Genomic DNA, 25477 nt, shown 5'->3' with positions numbered 1-25477 from the left:
ACATCAGGCTCTCTGCTCAGCAGGGAGCCTGATTCTCCCCACCCTCTCTCTCTCTCTCTGCCTGCCTCTCTGCCTACTTGTGATCTCTCTCTCTGCTAAATAAAGAAATAAAAAATCTTTAAAAAATAATAATAATTAAAAAGAAATTTAAAACTACTTAAGTACTTTATATACAAGGCCCTCTGCTAATCTTCATTCAGAAACCAAGAATACTTTATTGAACTATTGGGTTCTGGACAAACAAAGGTGAATAGGTTGTGCTCTAATGGAATTCAGCTTAGTGGAACATAAGGTTGAATACTCATAACTGGGGTACAATGTATCGGTAAATCATGTACAGTACCCAGCTAGACATAAAGGTATAGATGATGAGGTCTCTGCTCTCCACAGCCTGGGATCCAGTTGAGGAGTCTGGGTCCAAATGTATGACTTAATAATGATACTATAAGAATTATCACAAAGATAATTGGACAACTAGCATCGTGAGTTGGACTCTAAGTTGGGCATACAAGAAATCTCTCACTCTCTCATCAGCAAAACGAGAAGGAAATGAACCACAGTGCAAAGTAATATGCTAATGATGCAAGACACCATGTTAAGTATAGGTTTTGCGAGCTAACAATGAGCTGGATAGGGTGTACTTGAACCAGGTTTTTAAAAACCGGAGAGACTGTGAGACAGAATGGGACACTGCACCAGAAGGAAATGAAAACTGAGAGTCTAATGCAAAGGTTGGCAAACTTTTTCTGCAAAGGGCCAGATTCTCAATTCTATTTGACTCAACCTTTCCACTTTACAATGATTGTTTTGTAAGATCCTCTTCTCTCCATCTGAAATGAAATTCATAGATAATACACATACTTTTATACTAAAGTAAAAAGAAAAATACAGAAACATGTTTATATTAGAAAAATGTTTTCAATTTGTCAGTCTGTGAGCCCAACTGTACTGAAGAGTGCAATGGAGTAATCAAATGTTTACCTATTCTTACAGTTAATAAATATGGATTTCAATGGACTAAAGAGACCAGATACCATTTCTTACAAGAAGTATAGGAAAAGGAAAGAAGAAACACATATATGAAGGATCCTAGATTACTAATTAGTGTTGGAAGAAATAATAACAGATAACTTGCAGATAATAAGAGATCAAAGGAAATAACTTCAATTCAATATGGATAATCTAAGAAGAGTGCCAATAGTTAAAGTGGAGATAGCTAAAAAATTTTTTGGGGGGGTACCTGGGTGGTTCAGTCATTAAGCATCTGCCTTCGGCTCAGGTCATGATCCTGGGGTCCTGGGATCTAGCTCCGCATCATGCTCCCTGCTCAGCGGGAAGCCTGCTTCTCCCTCTCCCACTCCCCCTGCTTGTGCTCCTCTCTCGCTGTGTCTCTCTATCAAATAAATAAATAAAATTTTTAAAAAAGTCATATTTTTAGAAATAAACTGACACTTATTTATAACTTTGGTGTCAAAATAATTCCTGTTTTCTATAGGACAGGCCAGTGAGGGAATTTATCATCTCTCTATCCCTATCTCTTTATCCCTGTTTGGAATTCTCCCCAGTGTAAAGGTATACACTTGATTTCTAGTACTTCCACAGACCTGGAACTCTATCCTTTGATTACAAAAATGGGGAATGGGGACTGGATTTAACAACAACAGCAGCAGCAGCAGCAGCAGCAACAGCAACATAACAACTCAGAATGTAAGAGCTTGTAGGGAAGTTGAGTGCAGATGACCTTTGGGATAGTATCAGAGTAGTACTGAAAACAACAGAGAACTAAACAATAAGTAATTTCGGTTACTTTCACAAAACATATTTCTCACTATATGATAAAATGTTTTAAAAATTAATATATGGTATGTCAATGAAATGAAATGTTTTTAAAACAATCCTATTAATGAAGTTTAGTGAGAGCTTTGTATTTTACATATTTCTTTTTTTTTTTAATTAACACATAATGTATTATTTGTTTCAGGGGTACAGGTCTGTGATTCATCAGTCTTACACAATTCACAACGCTCACCATAGCACATACCCTCCCCAATGTCCATCACCCAGCCACTCCATCCCTCCCACCCCTCTCCCCTCCAGCAACCCTCAGTTTGTTTCCTGAGATTAAGAATCTCTTAGGGTTCGTGTCCTCTCTGGTTTCATCTTGTTTCATTTTTCCCTCCCTTCCCCTATGATCCTCTGTCTTGTTTCTCAAATTCCTCATATCAGTGAGATCATATGATAACTGTCTTTTTTCGATTGACTTATTTTGCAATCAAAGTCAGTATTTTATGTATTTCTAACAACTTAAAATCTTCGGTTCTACATCTATTAAAAAAAAGCCTCAAATCTCTTCCATCCCATAATGCAGGTGATATTTACAAATGGAGATTCATGCGGGGGAGATGTATTGGTGACAGCAACCAGCGCAGGAGCTTTAGCTTTAGGATGGGGTCTTCCAAAATGGGAATCAATTCCTGTCAAATTCCTAAGAGAACAAAATACAATGATTCCTTGACTTACATAGAAGTTACATTCCCAGAAGATTTAACGATTAGTAAATCCTTGCAGAAAATGCTTTATATCTGTTTGTAAAACTGAATTTGACTTCAGCCTTAAAAAATCATAAAATTGAAAAAATCTTCATGAATTTCCAGTACCATGTTAAAAATTGTGTAGTACAAAGGGGGATTCTTTGCTGTGCAGAACTTCTTAGCAAATGACAGTGCATCCAGCATCCCTGGCTCCTTTCTGCTAGATGCTAGCATCACCTCCCAATCATTAGTAATACATAAAGTATCTCCATACAATTCTAAAATTATTTCTAGAGGCTCTTCTCTCTATCTCTTTGGGATTGCTGGTCTAAATTATGAGACAATAGAGGTAAGAAGTAAGATAACTTTTTATATAATGCCCAACACTGCAATGCCAACAAATTACATGCTTCACAACTTTCTGCCGATAATGAGCTTCATAAAGAGGAGCACAGAGCTTCAAGAGGGAAGGCATCTTGACAGTAAAAAGGTAACTCAGTTCTGCATTCAAAGACAAGGACCAATTCTGCCGCAAACCGAAGGACCCTGTTCTCCTTTGGAAAATGTACTAGATGACCTCTAAATTCCCATCTACCTCTGACATAATTATAACACATATAGATGGCTTTGGGAAATTAAAAGGGAACAAAGTGGACTAAAGAATGGAAGAGGATAAAATCGGGTGGCGCTGCATTTGTAACACATCAAACAATATCATAAAAAGGAAGAGAATGGACAATGGAGATGGTGGTATTAAAGTTAGATATTTGATTCTTGGTATCATAAAGACACAAGTAACTGACATGTGAGATTTACAACATTCAGCACTGTGTGGTAATTCTTTTGGACGTAAGACATATAATGCCTACCTGTGCTTTTGTTATGTATGTATATTAAGTTTAAAATACATGCTACTCAATTCCTCACTATAAATTTTTGTAAGATTGAATCTAATTTGCAAATAACCACAAGTTATAAGGTATTTCTTCATCTTTTTCCTTTTAAAGATTTTATTTATTTATTAGAGTGAGACTGAGTGAGAAGGAGGAAGAGGGAGAGAGAATCTGAAGGAGACTGCTTTGAGCATAGAACCTGATGTGGGGCTTGATCCCATGATCTGAGATCATGCCTGAGCTAAAACCAAGAGTTGGACACTTAACCAACTGAGCCACCCATGTGCCCTGTTTCAAGGTATTTCAAAGAGCAAGTATCAGTGCTGTGAGAATCAACTTCAACTCCTTCAGAGCAGCACAATTCCTAAACTTAATCAGAGAGGGGAAGGGGTTTCAGTGGCCCAACCAACTCAGGGTTCCTAACACCAGAAAATGAAGCAGAATGGGAAAATCTAGGATTCTGCTAGGGAATGCCAGTTCTCCCAACCATGTAAAATACTCCAATTCCTTAAGGAGATTTCCTGTTAAATCAGAAAGTTAAAAAGGTCTCTGGGGATGTTCTACTTCCCACTGTTCCTCAAAGAGATCTTTCTGTAAGATTCTGTGGAAAGGGTCATATAGACACCTACCTCTGAAACAAATTCTACCCTTATTAGATGTGCCATCAGGAGAAAGTGAGTCAGCCTTAATTTTCATACCTATAAAATGGGGATTTTCTTTTATTTTATTTTTTGAAAGATTTTACTTATTTGTCATAGAGAAAGAGAAAGAGACAGAGAGCATGCACACAAGCAGGGGGAGAGGCCCAGGCAGAAGAAGCAGACTCCCTGCTGAACACAGAGCCTGATACAGTACTAGATTCCAGGATTCTGAGATCATGACCTGAGCTGAAGGCAGTAGCTTAATGACTGAGCCACCTAGACATCCCTATAAAATGGGGGTTTTAATATGTCTTTTAATGTTGTCAGGAGAATTCAAAAAATGACCAGCAAAGAGCTCTAGCATAATGCTGCACACATTTTGGGTATCCTGAGTATTCGATAAATGCTCTCACCTTTACTCATTCCTTTCCCACCCTCAGTATTTTGTCCTACTTGTCCAGCCCTAGAGAAAATGCTCTGCTCATGTCAGCATCCAGAAGGGGCGGGGGGTAACTAAAGTGTTGACCAAGCAGCTTCAAGTCTGCCCAAGGAACTGCCTAGAACTTTAATTCCTTTGGTATTATCTCTTATAGGATTCTGTTTCTTTGCCTGGGGGTAGCTGGTGTTTTCCAGAGACTAAAAAGTCTTCTTCTTCTTTGGTAAGGGGCTCTCTTTCTACAAGGAATCTGTAGAAGCAGTTGCAGAGTTAAAACAAGCGGCCAGATCTTTCTGGCTGGGCATAAGCTGAGCCTGAGATTTGAGCCCAAGGCAATCCTACTTCTTGGACAAAAAAAGGTTCTCTGCACTCAAGTTGCTGCAAACTACTGTGTTTCGAGGAGCAGCAAAGGGACCCTTAGGGAAGATTTACAGAGTTTGACTCAACGTTTCAAACACCGTTGTTCTAGCAGGATGTTGCTGAGAAAATCTAATACCACCTACCTCCTAATATAAGACAATGGGAATGCTACTTCATCAACACAGTTCTATTATGTATATATTTTCTCTCTCTCTCTCTCTCTCTCTCTCTCTCTGTGTGTGTGTGTGTGTGTGTGTGTAGGCATTGTCATAAATCTCTGAGAAACCTGAAGGGCAAAATGTCATCCCGTCATCCTGTGGTACTGTGTCTAATGTTTCTGGACAGTTGCCCAACCTAACCTTCATCATTATAAGTAAGACATCAAAAAATTCAGTGAACAAAGTAGAAATCCTAATAAAGGACCACAATACTGATTAATTAATTGGATGGACAATAAGTTCTTCAGGTTAAAAAAGCATTTGGATATCATCAGTAATAATAAATACCACTTACCGAACAATTCCTATGTTCTAAGCACCACACTGGGCTCTTTTACGTAGAGTATTTTCAATTCTTATTACATTTTCCCGTAATATAATTTTATCAACCTAAGTTTTACAGAGAAGACAAATGAACCTTAAAGAAGTTAAGAAAGTAAGGTCACACAGAGCTAGTAAGTTCAAATTTAGGATTGTCTTGCCTTAAAGCATAAATCTTGGGGCACCAGGGTGGCTCAGTGGGTTAAAGCCTCTGCCTTCGGCTCAGGTCATGATCCTAAGGTCCTGGGATCGAGCCCCGCATGGGGCTCTCTGCTCATCAGGGAGCCTGCTTCCTCCAATCTCTCTCTGCCTGACTCTCTGCCTACTTGTGATCTCTGTCTGTCAAATAAATAAATCTTGAAAAAAAAAATAAGCATAAATCGTTTCCAAAGCACTTCTCATTAATGGATGGGTATCAGTTGACAGAGTCACAGAATATTAGTATTGAAAGAGATATGGGAATTCATTTAGGGAAGACCATTTCTCTTAGAAACAGAGAAACTGAGGGCCAGAACGGTTCACTGAGCACAAAGCCTAACCCACAGAGAGTGAGAGCGGGCACCAGGATCCTGCAGTGATGGGCTCCATGCGATCCGCCCAGCAGAGTCCCCGTAGAAGCCCATGAGACTCTGTGACCAAGCCTTGCCCAGGCCTCTAGCCCCAGCCCTTGATGAACCTACTCTCTAGTGCCCCATGTTCCAGGAAACAGAACTCTGAGTAGTTTCTACACAGCAACCCGCGTGATATATGTGTTTCAGCTTCTATTATTTTTACCCAGAAAGCTTATCTCTCTTTGCTTACTTGATAAACACAGGCATGTTACTTTCAGGTTCAATTCAATGCAGCCCAAGGATCACTACCTCTGGCAGTCTTCCCTGATTCACTTACTTTTCTCTTCCTAGCCAATCAGATATAATGAATTAAGGAATAGGTTAATAATAGCCAACTTTTACTGCAGGCTTCTTATTCATTCATTCTACAAATATTTATTGAACCCCCAACTACATGTAAGCACTGTGCTAAGTACCTTACATTTACTATGTTAATTCCTCACTACAATCCTGAGTTAGGGTCTAATTTTATGCTCATTTTATAAAACAGAAAATCTAGGCTTAAAGAGATGCAGTGCCTTTTCATTAAAATTAAATCAACTAACTGTACCCCTGGGGCTAATAATACATTATATGTTAATAAAAAATAAAAAAATAATTAAAAAATAATAAAATAATAAATAAATAAATAAATATATATATGTATATATATATATATATATATTAAAAAATCTTGCTTTCTTACTTCTCTGTGGTTCCTCTGTATCCTGAATATATATCTACTGTAGACTTTGTAGAACTCTATGGGACTTGGTTCCCTTCCAATGTGCGACTTATGACAATATAATTCCATATATATCATGATATACTTAATAAATATTATATACCACTGGAGGCCATAAGCTCCACAATGGTAGGGAGAGTATTTCTTTTGCACTCAGGAAATGATAGTTGAATAAACAAATGAAGAATGAATGAAGTACAAAGGCATTGAAATCTGGGCTTTGAATCTCTACTATTCTGTGCTTCCTTCCCAAATCAGTCCACACTGGGGAGAAATGCCACATAAGTGATGATGGACATCCTTTTCCCCCCTCCCCCACCCAGGCCAACACTATTATCCTAGATGTGCCTTCTAGAACTCACTTCTGGACCCTATAATTTTCCATCTTCTTACCTACTATTATGGTTGTATTAATTCTACAGATCGAAATGGAATGAAAATTTATTTGAGAAAGGACAGAAGCTATTTTTCAGTCATGCTGAGGAACAACATAATGACAGTGTCCTGTTAGTACACAGCACCCCAAATAACAGGAGTTTGGCAAAGAGCCTTGGGAGGAACTCAAGTCATTACCATGGCCCTCTATTATAGCAGCCGGAAATCACCCTGCTGATGTCAATGTAATACAGCAAATATCTCTGAGGGCAGGATCCCAGCTCCCAGACACTTAACAGCCCTGAGGCACGTTCTGTACCACATGTGGGGCCCGAGGCTTCTCTATAGCCTGCGCTCTGCTCCTGTCTACTTTATCAAGAATTCTTTTGTTTAGTATCATTAAGCTCCATCCTTCATTTCACAGTATTTCACAGGATATCTCTAGTTAATTTAAGGGGTATGAATAGTACCACAAAATTCTCAAAACAGACTTGGCTGTTAACGACACATATGCATACACCTGGACACACAGATGGTCTTATTTTTGTGATGGTATCTATGGGTGTATAGGACTTACACATATCTGGACATTTTAAATATTAGATATAGTCTATAAATACATGTGTAAATGAATATACATATCTATACATGTATTCATAGATATATGAATATACATATATAAATCAGCATTTTAGAACACTTATAAGAAGTAAAGAAATGTACTTTATATGGAGAGAATAAAACATCCTTTGGAAGAAAAAGTTAGTACTTTCTGGGTGAGAAAAGAGAACTTTAAACAGAACTTTAATTTTTATATGTATACATGTATATGCATGCTTACATGTATATGTATATATATACTGATAAATACATGAAAATACATTAATATGTACAAGTATTTAGGTATTATAGGGATATTTAAATACATATCTTAAAATCTATTCACAGCACTTTCACAGGACTGAGATGGTAAAAGACAGGAAGGGTCAGGTGTCACAACACTAAAGACCCTAAAAGATACAGTATTGTAACCCCAAAATTTGGGTATCCTTGTTCTTCCTAGCTAAGAATAAAGGACCTGTGAATAAGAGAGAAAATTTACAGAAATGTGTGTGAAAAAGAATGGGAGATGGTGTCTGTCTCAATCTATTGCCTTCTCATATGTCACTGGATCTTTAATTATCAGTACAGAGAGTCTATTTCAATCCTTTAAAGCATTAAATGTCTGTAAATTTAAGGCAAGTAGGAGGCTGACTTTGTTAAAAACCAAGGAAGGGAAAAGTTTCCCTTGACTGATGAAAAATGTACAAAAATTTGAAAGCATGGTTATTTTAATGTACAATTAGAGATTTTTGGTTTGAGAAATTATCATTTATGAAATGCACATCTTTTTACATGTTGGAAAAAAACTGTGACCATAAAACAAGTTTGCTTATTCTACTTTAAAACAAGTTGGCTTATTCTACTCTATGCAAAAACTAGAAGCTAGAAGTGTGTTTGTCTTCTTTGCCTATGTGAGCCTTGAGAATCTAACATAATCAACACAGAGATATACTTTAAAGGCATTTAAATGCATGCATTTGTAAAAGAATATGTAGAGACTTCAAAATTGTCAAGACTGTTTTTTCAGTTTGGAATTCATGTTAACTTTAAAAAATAACCAAGTTTCCAAATATCAGGCTCCATTTCAAACTGAACCAGTTTAATACTAAGATGACAATATATTCCTTATTTAAATCAAGATGCTGAGATGCATGATATTAATGGATCAAAAGTCACATATACGAACAGTATCATTAAGATATAGTGACATATGATATTCTTGGAAGTACTTTTTAAAAAACTAATATTAAAATTAGAATGTACTCTCCACCTCTCAGATCATAACATTTCACTCATGATCAATAGCCACTTCTCATTTCTGCTAAGATCACATTAAAATCAAGAAAGGATTTTTTTTTCTCCAAACAGTTTTTCTCTTCTTCAATGGACATTTAAGAACTATCATTCAATATTTATACAGGTGCACTTTATTTAAATTTTACAGCATTTACAGGAAGTTGTCTTCCCTTTTCTGGATGGGGCCAGGAAAAAATGAGCCAATTTCATTTCTGATAAAATGCCAGTAATTTGGGGCAAGAATAAGCTAGAAATTAAATTAAGGGAATCTGCACATCTGCTTCAGAAATACATTATAGAAGAAAGAGTTATAGTTTTTAATATAAATAACCTTATTGCTTCCCTATGAATAAATAAAATGTTTCATTATTTTATTCTGAGTGTAATCATCCTCTAGTTTGCTCCCAATTATTCCTTTTGTTTGTAAAACGAATTATTTAGCATAAACAAAATTTCTTCCCTATTACTGAAAAAGTATACAGTATTATAAGAGTAAAATTAGAATAGCATACTTCAAATCACTGCTTTCCATAGCTGAAGAAATAAATGCCCTTTTATGATTAAAGAGACGGAAGGTATCTAAGTTTATTTTTTTCTCCCTTAAAAAAAAGCGAGGCGAAGCAGGACGCAAAAGTTAACAACAATTAGGAGTTAAAGTGCTGCCAAAATACAGCCAAAATAGTAAAATCATCCGAGGACTAGAGAAGTTGAACTTGGGGAAAAGTCACTGAAAGAAACTGGGCACAGCATCTTTGGACTTTCGCAGGCCACCCAGAGGTGTGAGCCCCCAAACACCTGTGAAAATGACAGGTTTTCCCAAGCCCACCATTTTCCAAACAGGCACACACCCAGTCAGCAAGGAGGACCCGGCAAAGTTTCCAAACCATGCTACCTCACGCGACTTGCTCTCAGTTTCTTCCGATACTCAAGGGAAAGTCATAAGGAAAAGGCTCACCTGTGTTGGGCTGAACCAACCATGTGGGCAGGTGCAACGCTCCCCACAAGTCCCTTTGCCCTTGTAGCCCATCTTGTGGGGGCTTTTCCGAACACTGTCCCACAAAGTGACCAGCTTGGTCCTGTTTGAAGCTGGGCCCCCAGGTCCTGAAGCGGGCATGGTCTGAGAATTGTACCCAAGCCCCTGAGGGCTCCTCTGCCAGCCACAAGCGCAGTGGGCATCCCTGATCAGGGTGGGGGCGCTCCTGCCGGCATCCATCCCATCGGATCCCCGGCTGCAGCTGTGTTGCTTGGTGAGGTATGCATTCATACTGCACTGATGCCTACTCTGTCCTTTGGTCAGCTCTGCACAGGAATGTCTCCTCCCTCACACCCCTTTCTTCCAGGCAGTTGTAAAAGTCTTTTTTTTTTTTTTTTTTTTTTTTTTTTTGGTCCTCCCGTGGATCCCTCAGTATCTTTGACAGCTGCTATAAGCAGCGCATGGTGGGAGCAGCGAGAGCAGCTCCGCACAGCATTATCTGCGGGCTGGTAGCTCTTTGTCAATAGATGACTCAACTCACAGAGCAACTTGACAGTATCCCTGCTCTAGGCAGAAGCAATCAATGCTCCACACAGCTGGGCTACAAGACTGTACACTGTGTTACAAACCCTTTTTGGATGGAGCCCCACGGTAAAGAAATACTCTTTGCAATTTGGCATTCTGGCGTTTCCCTCTGCTAGATGAGCCCTGCACGAAATACAGACCTTAGGAGGGAAAGCTGCTTATCAGACTAGCAGGACCCTTCTAGGCTGAAATAATATAGGATTGGCGATTTAAAATGACGGGAAAATTAACCTGTAAAGAGATTTCCAACATTTACAGGAATCACTTATGTAGAGAGATATTTGCCAAGACACGGAGCACATCACGAGGTGATGAAGTAAGAGCGTCAATATTAACGCTCAACAACATTAATTCATTTAGAAAAATCACTGAGGTCACAGCATTATACTACAGTCCTTTAAAATTAGGAGGTTTCATTTGTTTTAGATCATGATTACATATTATAATCCGAACATATGTTTTTTAATGCTATGAATGATTATTAATTCTTTCTGATTCAAAATGAAGCAATTTTCAAAGTTCAAAACTGATGGCTTGGCTTATTTTAACATAGTGTTTTTCCTTACCCCAAATTATTCTGAGGATTTCCTTTCAAATACTTTACCACAACAAATACATTCACCACAGAGAGAGTCTGCATTTTAAAGTGAAACACACATCCAACTCTACCCTCCAGTATTTTGGTTTCCACAGACAGAATTTTCAAATTCTTTCACTGGAAAATGAGTGAAATCTATCCAATTTAAAGCAATTGCCTTCCAGAGAGGACATGATTGTTTTAAAATTTTAGTATGATTGCAGAAGCCATACATAGTATTTTTAGTAAAGAGAAAGGCTAATTACCAGAGCATTTAGAATTTTTATTATGTTTGAAACTTTCCATATTTGTTGCCAAAATGTCTATCCTTATCACATATCCCTAAGGGAAAAATTTGGTTTGATTGGGATATAAGCTACCATCTATGCAGCACCAAACAAAAATGAGAGAGTCCCAAGATAAAATGATTTTTATCCCCAGACCATCAGATCCACCTTCTCACTGCTGGGGCAGTGTAGACCTCATTTCTGGCTGAGTTGGCAAAGTTCTTATTTCAAAGGGTAGGACTACCACATATTCTACATTTTAACACTAGAACTCCCTGGACAAATCACTGTTATGTATAAAAACCCTGAGAAGAAGGAGTAGGAGCTACTCTTCCTATGTATCTCCATAAAAGGGTGCTTTCCCAAATTCTGCACCAGGGGTTCCTATAAGTAACTTGCCTGGCAATGCAGGCATTCAAAACACCTTTGCTAAGTAATAATGACCTATATAGATAAGTTCAAAGGGCAGGCCTGGTTTGTTATGTACCTTTTTTTTTTTTTTTTTAATCAGGCACCTAGCACACTGCCTGCACAGCACATAGCAGACTTACAATATATATTTTTTGGATGGATGAATGAATGCTTGGGTGAGTGCATATATAGAAGGAGAGAGACAGGCAGGAGCTGCCTGACATGTTTTCAAATAATATTGAGTTCAGCAATGCTCCAGAAACTTAAATTATTCCTTTAAGGTTAGCTTTAGTGTTCAGTGTTTAGTGAGGTGTTATGGAAATTTGCCTAAATAAATAAATAGATGAAGATTTGAACTGTTGGGTAGAAATAACAATGGCATTAACGGTCTTTATTCCTGAAAAAGGATTTAGGAGTTAAGATCAATACTTAAAAATAGTAAAATTAAGGCAAAGCGATCATTATGCGATGCTCAGTGGGAAAAAGGGCAGACTATCAGCCATCTCTTCCCTTCTCTGCTGTCTTCTCTCTCCTCTTTCTCCCTCCCTCTCTCTCTTCCTTCCCCCACCTTCATTTTTTATGCTGGGATCAAGGGATAATGCCTGAAAGAACTTCTACGTCAAATAAAGCCCTAGAGAACTTCATATTTGCCTGGTGTCATCACGATGCATGGCTATACAGTAGGACTTGATGTGATATGGCAATACGATCACCCCCAAATGCGAATGTCAAGAAGTGATAAGTTTGACTCTCTCTAGTCTTATCTAACCACAGATGCTGCTCAAGTTTTTCAGGCAGATATCATTGTTCAAAGGCCCACTGCCATCTTTAGGGAACACATACCCTGTTCTCACCCATTTGCCTCTCAAGTATAAGAATCAATCTGAACAGGAATAAGTCAGTATGAATCCATTAAAATTTTGTAATGGTGTGCACAGTTTGCAGCAAGATAGAAAAGTTCCCAGCTGGGCACTACACAAAGATATTATAAATCTTCACAGGGACCTAAATGTGTTATCAATGGGTGGTTCGGAATGAGTTATCTCTTTCCACTACAAGGGCAATAGAGTTTTTGTTTTACTAACCTCGGTATGCCATTTCCATACAGATAAATAAACACCATACATTGCATAACTAATGTTACTTTCCTCCAAAAATCCTAAAGACCATAGCAAACTTTCATGACACGTATTACAAGGCTGTACTGAAATTATCCTTTCACTTTAACATACACAACATATATCCAGCCTCCTGTCTTCCCCTTTCCCCTGATTTTTTTTTCTTTTCAAACATGACATTTGGCTTTCTAAGTCTGATGACAGACCACTTACACAGATAAATACGTCCAACTAGCCCACTGTACTATGAGACAGACCTACAAATTAAAGATAATTCAATTTGATCAACTGTAATTGGACAATTGTAATGACCATGAGATGACACGAAATTCTGGCCAAAGAGGAATGAGTGGTGTACAAGTACATATCCTACTTATCACTGTGATTTAACACGGGCAGATGGTGTACAGGGTAATGCCTAGATGAGATATATCTTATTGACCTCTCTTTGACCTGATACAGACTCCACAGAACCACCACTAGTTTTAATGCAAGGGCTTAAAACTAATATCTGGCTTGATTTGTTTAATAAAAAAATAGGAAAGATGAATTACTGAATAAATTGTGCCATACTACAGCACGATGCAGACTCTGTTTTCAAAAAAAAAATTTCCTTCAGGCATTCTATGCATGGGGAAATGAAGATATTAATTACGAAAGAAGAGCTAAGTGCTTGCTAAAGAAGGACTGAGCAGCACAAGCCCCGTAGCAGTTATAAGTAATGTGGGAAATAATCACAAAATAATATAAGGTAATAGTTACAATTCTTATTGATTTGAAAAGTATACACAGTCCATTCCTGGGGCCACAGCCTGGAGATGTTATAAACGCCAACTAATATTTTTCTACATCTAATAGCCTTCAGCCTGGGCAATCTCTAGATCTGAGCACATTCACCTTTGGAAGTAAAAGTATTTAAAGTATTTCAGAATATTTAAAGTATTTAAAGTATTTCAGACTTGAAAATTATTTCCCAAATCCTTAAATCAATTGAATTATCATTCTTCTAGGGCAGACACAGGCAAGAATTAAGAGGGTGGAAAGACACAGGCCAAATTGCCATAGAGATTTAACTTGGACTGAGGATTTACTAGAAAGTGGAAAAAAATTTGAAAAATGTCCCCAAGTACATTCTCACTAATGTACTTGGACTTGGGTGGGTGTGGATGACAACGGGATCAGTGTGAATTAACAATGAGGCTAAATTATAACATGGTTTTCAGGAAATGCAGATTTATTGTATTCTAACACATGCAGTAACACTATTATAGAAATAAGAACACAAGTTATATGACATTTCTTAGAGAATCTGAAAGGAATACTAAAAAAAGGTAATAATCATTTATAATTTACATATTTTAGGAATGGCATCTAAGTGATGGACAGCACTACTACAGGAATTTGTTCTCATCCTTCAGGATTAACCTGATGTCGCTTCTGTGAAGCTTTCCAACACCCCCTGGCCCATTTGGTTCACTCTACACTGTTTGTACACTTGCCTGAGCAAATATCTTCCACGTTTCTGTCTCTCTCAGTCACCACAATGACCACCCCCACCTAAGTTAGCATCATTTCTCTGTCAAACTGGTGAAACAGCTTCTTAACTGGTCTCTGGCACCCACCTTTACACCTATTCATTCTCACACAGTGGCAAGAGGGACTTCTTCTAAAATGTGAAAATGATCAGGTCCTACCCTGCTTGATAGCTGTCAATAAAGTCCCATTCTCTGGGGATCTTTATCTCCACAGAGAGAACAGTCGTTAAAGTAGCTTCCATTGTCCTTAATCATGTTCTGTGTGACCTGGCCTTTGCGCTTTCCCCAGTCTCACCCGTGCTCACACCCTTGCCCTGCTCTCCAACCGCACAGACCTTGACTACCCAGGCTTAGTGCCACCGTGCGCCCCTGCGCATGCTCCCTCCCCCTTGCCACAGTTCCACACAATGCCTTCAGGCTTACCTTTCCACAGCATGCATGGACAGACAACCTCCCCAAAGCCACCCCAAGGAAACCTACAGAAAATCTAAGAGTACAAGGGAGCTTACCAGGCAGCACAACCCCGAAACAAATCTCCCAGACCTTCCTCCCTACCAGTTTGCCATCCCTAAGCCTCTTCTATTCAGAAATTCTGTAATCTTCCCCTCCATCCAGGGCTCAGCTCAAAAGTCACATTTATAAGGTAGCATTCCCAGAACACTGTCTCCCCTTTCCAGAGCAGATCATATCATCCTCTCACTGAACACTCATTTAGCACCTGGGCTTCCTGACTACAACACTTAGAACATTGCATTAAAAACAATAATTATGCTACTACTTGTTTTGTGCCCTTTTTCCCAGACAGAGTGTAGGTAATGCCCATTAGGGAAGGGAGAGGGCTCTCTTTTGTGAATTTGCATCCTCCAAACCAAGCACAAAGTAAATATTAGTATTTATTAAAATAAATCAAACAAGAAAGAAGATAAACTTGTCTTTCAGGGTTCATACCAACATAAGCATTTGGGTCTGTGTTCTACCTCCCAGTGTAAAATGAATAAATAAGCATTGGAACCTAAAAACAAAACAAAACAAAATTAAGAAAACAATGTGCTTTTAAGATCAGCATTTAAATAAAAAATTCACTGTGGTTGAGAAGCCTAAGTGTATTAACTAATTTTTTTGAAGAAATTTGCTAGTGATCTTATGATGTTAAGAAATTGAAACAGCTTTTGTTTATTTTAGCAAGATATTCATTCATAAAAGCTGTACTTCCTGACAGCTGGGCTTTTCTCTCAAGTGCTTTCCAATTGTTCTCCCTTTCTAGATAGATAGTGCAAAGGGGGAGAAGTTCCCCACATCAAAAGCCAGCCAGTGGTAAAGCAGGGAGCAGATCCCAAAGTACAGCCACCAAAGTCAAGCTGCTCTTAAAATATAATCCAAAAGGTAGAATGATTTCACAAGATATTAAAAGTGTGTATTAGAGAGCAGAAGTCAAGATGACACTTTCTCTTCCTCCTTCCCATCAAGTTAGAAAGTTTAAAACAAATCAAGCATTATTACTCATAAACAAGCATCCTTTTTAGTTTCTTTTTTAAAAATTGTGGTAAAAATACACAGTATAAGGTCTACCCTCTTAACAAATTTTTAAGTATAGAGTACAGTATTGTTAACTCTAAGCATGATGCTGTACAGCACATTTCTAGAACTTTTTCATTTTTCATGATTAAAATTCTATGCTTACCGAACAGCACCACCCACCACCTCCCAGGCCCCTGGTACAACCATTCTGCTTTCTGCATCTATGAATTTCACTACTTAGAAATCTCATATGATATGCAAGAATGCAGTATTTATCCTTCTGTAATGAGCGTATTTCAGTGGGTATAATGTCCTCACAATTTACCCATGTTCTCACACATGGCAGGATTTCTACTTTTAAGGCTGAATAATAGTCCACTGTATGTCTATACTGCAGTTTGTTTATCCATTCATCTGTCAGTGGACATTTAGATTGTTTCCACCATTTGGCTATTGTGAATAATGCTTCAATAAATACAGGAGTATAATTATCTCTGAGATCCTAATTTAATTTTGTTTGGATACATAGCCAGAAATGGAATGGTTTGAAATATGGTATATATGGTATATAGTATATATGGTATATAGTATATAGTACTATATGGTAATTTTATTTTCAATTTTTTTTGACAAAGCTCAATACTGTTTTCCAAAGTAGCTGAGCCATTTTACTTTGTCACCAACAGTGCATAAGGTTTCCAATTTCTTCACATCCTCACCAACACTTATTTTCTGGTTTTTGTTTGGTTGGTTGGTTTGATAATGGTTATATTAACAGGTAACGGGCTTTGGGGTGCCTGGGTGGCTCAGTGGGTTAAAGCCTCTGCCTTCGGCTCAGGTCATGATCCCAGAATCCTGGGATCGGGCCCCATATCGGGATCTCTGCTCCGTGGAGAGCCTACTTCCTCCTCTCTCTCTGCCTGCCTCTCTGCCTACTTGTGATCTCTCTCTGTCAAATAAATAAATAAAATGTTTAAAAAAAAAAAAAGGTAATGGGCTTTGTTCTTCTTTCTTGAGACTGTCTTGGCTATTCAGGGTTTTTTGTATTTTCCAAATAAGTTTTAGGATTTTTTTCTATTTCCATAAATATATTTACAGAGATTACATTGAATCTATAGGTCACTTTGAGTAGTATGGATATTTTAAAAATGTAAGTCTTCTAAAAGAGGTAGTAATTTCTCTGACATTGGCCATAGCAACTATGTTTTAAAGATTTGTCTCCTGAAGCAAGGGAAATTAAAGCAAAAATAAACCACTGGGACTACATCAAAATTAAAAGCTTCTGCACAGCAAAGAAAACAATCAACAAAACTAAAAATCAACATAATGAATGGGGGATGTTTGCAAATGTTAGATCCAATAAAAGGTTAGTATCCAAAATATAGAAAGAACTGATAAAACTGAACACACACATACAAATAATCCAATCAAAATGTGCAGAAGACATGAACAGACGTTTCTCCAAAGAAGACACCCAGATGTCCAACAGACACATAAAAAGATATTCAACACCATTCATTATAAGGGAAATGCAAATCAAAACTAGAATGAGGTATTACCTTACACCTGTCAGAATGGCTAAAATCAAAAACGCAAGAAACAACCGGTGTTGGAAAGGATGTAGAGAAAGGGGAACCCTTTTGCACTATTGGTAGGAATACAAACTGTGCAGCCACACTGTAAAGCAGTTCGTAGTTTCCTCAAAAAGTTAAAAGTAGAAATACCCTGTGATCCAGTAATCACACTACTGGGTACTTACCCTGAAAATGCAAAAACCCTAATTCAAAGAGATACATGTACCCCTATGTTTATAGCAGCATTATTTACAATAGCCAAATTATGGAAGTGGCTCAGATGTCCATCGATAGATGAATAGATAAAGAAGATGTGGTATGCATCTACAATGGAATATTATTCAGCCATAAAAAAGAATGAAATCTTGCCATTTACAACAACATGGATGGGTTAGAGACTATAATGTTAAGCAAAATAAGTCAGTTAGAGTAAGACAAATACCATATGATTTCACTCATATATGGACTTTAAGAAACAAAACAAGCAAGCAAAGGAGAAAAGAGAGAAAAAGAGACAAAGCAAAAAACAGACTCTTAACTATAGAGAACAAACTGATGGTTACCAGAGGGAAGGTGGTTGGGGGGATGGGTGAAATAGGTGATCGAGATTAAGGAGTACACCTGTTGTGATGAGCACTGGGTGATGTGTGGAATTGTTGGATCACTATATTGTACACCCGAAACTAATAAAACAACTGTACATTAACTATACTGGAGTTAAAATAAAATCTTAATTAATAAAAAAAAGTTACCTTCCAATCTATAAACACATTTGTATCTTCAGTTTCTTTCAATAATGTTTTGTAGTTTTCATCATACAAATATTTCAATCCCTTGGTTAAGTTTATTCCTATTTTATTTTTTTTGATGCTATTTTAAATGACATTGTTTTCTTTACTTCTTATTCAAATTATTAACTGTTACACTAGTTTTTGTACAGAAATGCTAATTTTTGTATATTGATTTTATATATTATAACTGCTGAATTTGTTAGGTCTAATTGTGTGTGTGTGTGTATGTATAATCTTTAGGATTTTCTATTAATAAAATGATAGTATCTGAAGACAGAGACAATATTTCTTATTTCTTGTTTGTTTCTCTTGCTTTTTTTGCTCTGGTTAGGATTCCCAAGTACAACACTGAATAGAAATGTTGGGAACGAATATTTTTATCTTGTTCCTGATCTTAGAGGAAAAGCTTTTAACTTTCCCCCATTGGATATGATGTTAGCAGTGAATTTTTCATATGTTGAAGTAAGTACCTTCTATTCCTAGTTTTTGAACATGTTTTTCATGAAAGAGTGCTGAAATTTGTCAGTGCCTTTTCTGCACCTATTGAAATAACCATGTGATTTTTATCCTTTGTTCTGTCAATGTGGCATGCCACATTCAATGTGTTCTGTGTATTCAACTACCTTTGAACACTAGGGATAAATTCTATTTGGTCATGGTGTATGATCTTTCTAATATGTTGTTGAACTCAGTTTGCTGGTATTTATGGAGGGTTTCTACACCCACTTATCAGGGATTTTGGTCTAAAATTCTATTTTCTTGTGGTATCTCTTCCTAGAGTGTTACCAGAGTAATGCTGGCCTTATAAAGATCAGTCTTAAAGTCTTCTCTTTAAATTTTTGGAAGATAGACTGGCCTTGATTTGTTTTCACATGATTGTTGGGATTTCACTTGTAAAGCCATTTGGTCCTAGCCTTTTTGTTGTTGTTGTTGGAAGTTTTAATTATTGATTCCATTTCCTTAATAGTTATAGGATCTGTTCAGAATTTTCTATTTCTTCATGATTCAGATTTTGTGAATTGTATACTCCTATGAATTTATCCATTTCTTCTAGGTTATCCAATTTGTTGGTGTATAATTGTTTGTAGTAGTCCCTATACTTTTAATTTCTGTGGCATCAACTGAAACATCTCTTTTATTTTTTATTTTATTTGAGTCATCCCTGTTTCTTTCTTAGTTAATATTACTAAAGATTTGTCAATTTTGCTTATGTTTTTTTAAAAAAAAAACTGTCCTTAGTTTCATTGATTTCTACTTTTTTCTCAATTTTCTATTTTATTTCTGTTCTATTCTCAACATTTCCTTCCTTCTGCTAACTTTGGGTTTAGTTTGCTCTTTTTCTAGTTCTATGAGGTGTAAAATCTGGGGTTTTTTTTTTCCATTTTTAAATTTTTTTCTTTTCCTTTTTTTTTTTTTTCCAATGTAAGCATTTAAACTTCCTGCCTAGAACTGCTTTTGTTCCTGGTTTTGGTATGTTACGCCTTCATTTTAGCCTTAAGATATTTTCAACTTTCCAATTTGCTTCCTTCTTTGATCCATCAAGAATGCACTGTTTAAAGGAGGGTTGCTGGGGGGTGTGGGGCTGTAGGGATGGGGTAGCTGGATGGTGGACATTGGGTAGGCTATGGGCTATCGTGAGCATTGTGAATTGTGTAAGATTGATGATTCAGACCTGTACCCCTGAAACAAATAATACATTATATGTTAATTTAAAAAATAGGAAAAAAAAGAATATATTGTTTAATTTCCAAATACTTGTGAATTTTCCAGTTTTCCTTCTGCCATTGAGTTCTAGTTTCATTCTGCTGTAGTTTGGAAAAATATTTGGTATGATTTCAATCTTTTTAAAATTTGTTAAGACTGGGCACCTGGGTGGCTCAGTTGGTTAAGCAACTGCTTTTGGCTCAGGTCATGATCTTGGAGTCCCGGAATCGAGTCCCAGGATCTAGTCCCACATCAGGCTCCCTGATTGGTGGGAAGTCTGTTTCTTCCTCTGGCCCGTCTCCTCTCATGCTCTCATTCTCTCTCTCTCTCAAAAAAAATAAAAAAAATCTTAAAACCAAATAAAATTTGTTAACTTATTTTGTGACCTAACATGTGATCTATCTTGTAGACTGTTCTTTGTGTACTTGAGGAAAATCTGTATTCTGTTGCCATTGGGGATGGAATGCTTTGTTATATGTCTGATAGTTCCCTTTGGTTTGTGATGCTGTTCAAGTCCTCTGTTTCTTCATTGATATTCTGTCTGGACGGTCTACCCATTAACGAAAGTGTGGTACTGAAATCGCCTCCTATCACTGTGTTGGTGTCTGTTTCTCCCTTCAGTTGTGTAAATGTTTGCTTCATATACTTGGGTGCTCTGATCTGGGGTGCATATATATTTATTATTTCCTCCTAATTGACCTGACACTTTTATCATTATATAAGTTATTTCTTTTTCTCTCTTGACAGTTTTTGACTTAGTATATTTTGTCTAAGTAAGGCCACCCCTGCTCCTATTGGTTACCATTTCCATGGAAAATCTTTTTTCGGGGCGCCTGGGTGGCTCAGTGGGTTAGACCTCTGCCTTCAGCTCAGGTCATGATCTCAGGGTCCTGCTTCCGGCTCTCTGCTCAGCAGGGAGCCTGCTTCCCCCTCTCTGTGTGCCTGGCTCTCTGCCTGCTTGTGATCTCTCTCTCTGTCAAATAAATAAATAAATAAATCTTTAAAAAAAATTTTCTAAAAAAAAAAATCATTTTTCATCCTTTCACTTTTAGTCTATGTGTGCCCTTAAATCCAAAATGAGTCTCTTACACAGCATACAGTTTAGCCTTTTTAAAAATCCATTTAACTCCTCTGTGTCTTATGACTGTAAAGTCTAACTCATTTACTTTTAAAGTAATTAGTGGTGTAGAAGGACTTACTATTGCTATTTCGTTCACTGTTTTCTGTCTTGTAGCTTTTTTGCACATCTTCTTTTGTCTTTTTTGGTGTTTCATTGACTTTTTTTTTTTTTTTTTTTGGTAGTGACATTCTTTGATTCCTTTGTCGTTTTCTTTTGTGTATCTTCTATCGGTTATTTTGGGGCTCACATAAAACATGTAGTTATAATAACCTGCTTGAAGCAGATAAGCTGATAATAATTTAACTTCAACTGTATATAAATAACCTGCATTTTTACTCCTTCACAGTCAATGATATCACAAATCATATCTTTTTATATTGCACATTCATTAACATTTTTTAGTTATAGCTAATTTTATACTTTTATCTTTTAACTCCTTTAGTTCTTAATACAGAAACTATAGCACTAAACACTGAACTTAGTGCATGGAAGGCATCAGTATGTCTGTGTTCGAGCCTTAATAAACTTGAAAGTTCATTTCAGTATTTAAAGTCTACTGATTTAAATTAGGGGGAAGGCTCTTGGCGCTTGATCAGATTCTTGGGGACCTAACATGTGTGGTTTCCAAGTGCTGGTCTCTCACTTTCTTACAATGCTAGATGTACTACAGACTCTCTTCTGGTTTCTAGGAGCATAGCAGGTAGTGCAGGAGAGCGTGGGATCTCTAGACCAGGCAAAGGCACATGTCATCCCCTGTGCTGAGTTTCATGAGGAAGGAAACGCACGATTAATGAAAATGTGCAAAAATAACATTATGGTAGTGACTCATAACTGAAGAAAAGGGGGGGGATAAAAAAGGAAGGAAGCAAGCAAGCAAGGAAGGAAGTTAAAAAGGGAGAACATAAAGAAGATGGAAAAAAGACGGAGCCAACAGTCACAAACTGAGGAAAGAAATCTCTCAAGAAAGCTAAAACAGAGTCAAGTTGAGTAATGCTATGCACAGAATCCAACTGGAATAAACATAAACGGACCTTCCTGTGACCGTGGGAAGTCTGGGACACACCACTGAGCTCCCCTTGAAGCGGTCTACATGATTTTTGGAGTTACCACACCCAAAATTTGAGAGAGAACCATGAGCTAGAATCTTTCTTTGTCTAAGTTATACATAATCTCTTTTTTCTGACAAATGATTTTTAATAGATATTTTCTAAATTTATCAAAAGGTCTAAAAAACCCGAGTTAAAAATAAGCCAGATTCTGACTTGTCAGAGGTAATTCATCTGTGGACTGGCCTAAAGGCAGGGGTATGGATTTACAGAAATGACAGGCCCTCTTCCGGCTGAATGATTTCCTCTCCTTGGAGACTTGACATTTTAGTAAAGCTTTCCCTAATTGGCTTTGCTTTGGCCTGTGTATCTCAAATCCACATATAATTAATCACCTCTTCCTCTGTAATTCTATATTATTTTGCTTTTTTTCCCCATTCCATTCAATAAATATTTACTGAGTGCCTATTCTGTATCAGGAACTATGCTAGAGATCCAGTACTGAACTGTAGAGAGGCTAGCAATTTAGCAGAGCAGAAAGGTCCTGAAAAACAGGTGTGCTGAGTGATGAAAGGGAGACATGCAGAAACAAGATGCGGGATCTCCCCTGCTGTTGAACTTGTCCCATTATGGGAGTTTTATGATTACATGTGGGCATATTTGTCTTTCTTAGTAGATTATAAACTTCTCAAGAGCAAAGATGATTTTTTATATGTAAATTTGTACCCTCCTTGCTATTGCCTTATAATATAATTATTACTGTTCTATAAATAGTTGTTGAATTAAACTTGGACAATATGGTGCTTGGGTTTAGGAAAAATGTTTTAGTTCCAGTTCTGCCACTAACTAGCTCTCTCATCTTAGACATGCTGCTATGACCTGTTAAATTTTAATGACCCCATTTGTAAAATTAAGGGGTGGACTAAAGAGTCCATGAGACCACACTTGGTGTCCACCATAAGTAAAGCTGATAAGTGATACCCTGTCCACATCTTTAGGTTTAATCACAATACCTCCCAATTGAATGTAGAAATACCAGATTTAGCATATTATTATCATAAACATGTAGGTTTATTATAATTTTTAACACATAGCAAGGTAGTTAGAATATGGCATGGTTGAATTTTTTTGGCTTATTTTTTTCAATTGTACATTCTTTCAATAAGAGTCTGCCAAACGGCTAGTAGTTAGAAGCATGGCTGCTAAAGGCAACTGTTACATCCATCCCTCTGCCACCATCTGTTCAAAGACTGGGACAGGCACCTTCTTTCTTTCCCTAAGAGTTCTTTCTTGTGCCCATCTGAAGCTGAGCCTTTCATTGCTGCATAAATATCTGAAGTCTGATGGACTTTCTTCCTCATTTGGAACATTTTTCCCTATATTTTTGTATAATGTGTCAAAGCTTTGTACAGCATTTATGCACCTTTTTTTCCCTCCCATTCTTTTTTCCCCCCCTCCCATTCTTAATAGATGAGGCATGAGCTCTACAGCTAGACTTCTGAGTACGTATCTCAACTCCGACCATTACTAGCTTTGGTTTTGAGCAATTTCCTTAAACTTCCCGTGTTTTAGTTTCCTCATATATAAAATAAGGTTGGTAGTAGTTCCTATCTCATAGGATTGATGTGAGAATAACATGAGTTAATTTCTATAAAGTACCTAGTACAGTGCCTGTGATATAATGCACAATAAGCTTTATCTATCATCTTCCTCCTCTTCTTCCTCCTACTCCTCCTCCTCCTCCACTCCCCTCTCAATTACAAGTTCCAGAGACTGACATTTAAAAATTCTGCAGTGTCTATATACAGACACTCAATAAAGGTCAATTGATTTTACTTAAATGTCAGAATTCCATATTGGGACTAAACTTCTTTACTCCTATTTTTAGGGAGGGCATTTTGTCCCTGGGCCAGGTGCTAAATAACATCACCACTAACAACAACATATCAACCCTTTATTGAGTACATATGGTGGGTCCAACAGAGATATCTCATTTGATCCTAACAACCCTACATGGTAAACATTGAGATGCCAATTTAAGATAAAGAAATTGAGAAATGTTCTATAATTTCCCCACAGTCATAGTATTAGTAAGGAGCAGAACCAGGAATAAAATCAAGGTTTGTACAACACCATAACCTGTGCATGAAAACCTGTGCAAAATTGCATCTCCTTTTTGTGTTAGAGTTTGGTTTTTGGAAAAAATATCCTTGAATTATCTTAATACTCAAGGCAGCCCCACATATGGTATCCAGGGCAGAGGGTGGGGTGGGGGGAGCTCTGAATTTCACTGCTGTGAAATAATGTGTCTAGGGTCAGACAACTGATAAGAAGTGTTGTTAAAACCAGAATTCAAAGCTCAGTGTTCAGTGCAAAATCTCTCCACTACCCCCCTTGTTTTCACATACAACACATTTCCTTTTTAGGGATAAACGCAAGACATCTTGCCCCTCCCTTTACATTCAAAATATGGGCAAAAGACAGGAACACTTAGGAAATCTAGAATTTAAGGTTTTAAGTTTAGTGCTAGCATGAAATTTGCATTTGCCTCCTATGTTCCTATTTATGATCCTTAGGGAAAGAATTAATCAGGATTTTGAGAGCTCTGAAGAAAATGGCTTCTTAAACTTGAATGGCTGAACTGAAAATAAAGTTTTTGTCTTAATTATATTTTCTCATAGAAGTCCAGGAGCATCTGCAGTTTCTCGAGCCAGGAGAAAGAGGTTTGAGTTTATGCGAGCCCACTTTTCTTCTGGCTGCAGAGCAGCTTTAATCATAATAGCTACAACTACCATTTATTGATCATATGCTAGAAACGTGCCAAGAAATATACAGAACCAGAGCTAATTCTTTCAACAGCCCTGAAAGGCAAATTGTTATTACTCCCATTTCTAGATGAAAAAAAAAAAAAAAAAAAAAAAAAAAAAGAGGGGTGCCTGGGTGGCTCAGTCAGTTAAGCACCTAGATGAAAAAAGTTGAGGTTCAGAAAAGTTAAGTAATTGTTTGAGGTCACACAGTTAGTAAATGGCAAAGTCATGATTCAAACTCAGATAAGTCTGATTCTAAGTCCTGATGCTTCCTACTCCACCATGTTGCTTTTCTTAAAAAAACAAAACGAAACAAAAAATGAATGAAAGTGATAGGAGTCTTTTACCTTCCATTGGTAAATACTTCAAATGTTAAACTCTGAGTCAAGTTGTGGGGGCTTTGGGAAAACAATTCGAACTGT

At 37.2% G+C, this 25477-nt stretch overlaps 1 protein-coding gene across 4 annotated transcripts in view; it reads right to left on the bottom strand.

Moving 5' to 3' along the window:
- Window positions 1-25477, bottom strand: part of LOC111154393 (discs large MAGUK scaffold protein 2) — a 1367735-nt gene that overhangs the window by 752956 nt on the left and 589302 nt on the right. For 2 of the 4 annotated variants that reach the window (XM_022513930.1, XM_022513931.1), the window contains exon 1: window positions 9965-10273. The exons of the other annotated variants lie outside the window; for them this stretch is intronic. In XM_022513930.1, coding sequence (XP_022369638.1) covers window positions 9965-10273 — 309 coding nt within the window. Of the gene's footprint in view, window positions 1-9964; window positions 10274-25477 lie in introns of those variants that run through there. 4 annotated transcript variants of the gene reach the window in all.

This window comes from Enhydra lutris, unplaced genomic scaffold, assembly GCF_002288905.1.
Source record: "Enhydra lutris kenyoni isolate GAN:26980312 unplaced genomic scaffold, ASM228890v2 scaffoldscaffold37, whole genome shotgun sequence".
Lineage (NCBI taxonomy): Eukaryota > Metazoa > Chordata > Mammalia > Carnivora > Mustelidae > Enhydra > Enhydra lutris.
The sequence above is the reverse complement of the archived record's forward strand: the minus strand, read 5'-3'. Positions and strand labels throughout refer to the sequence as shown.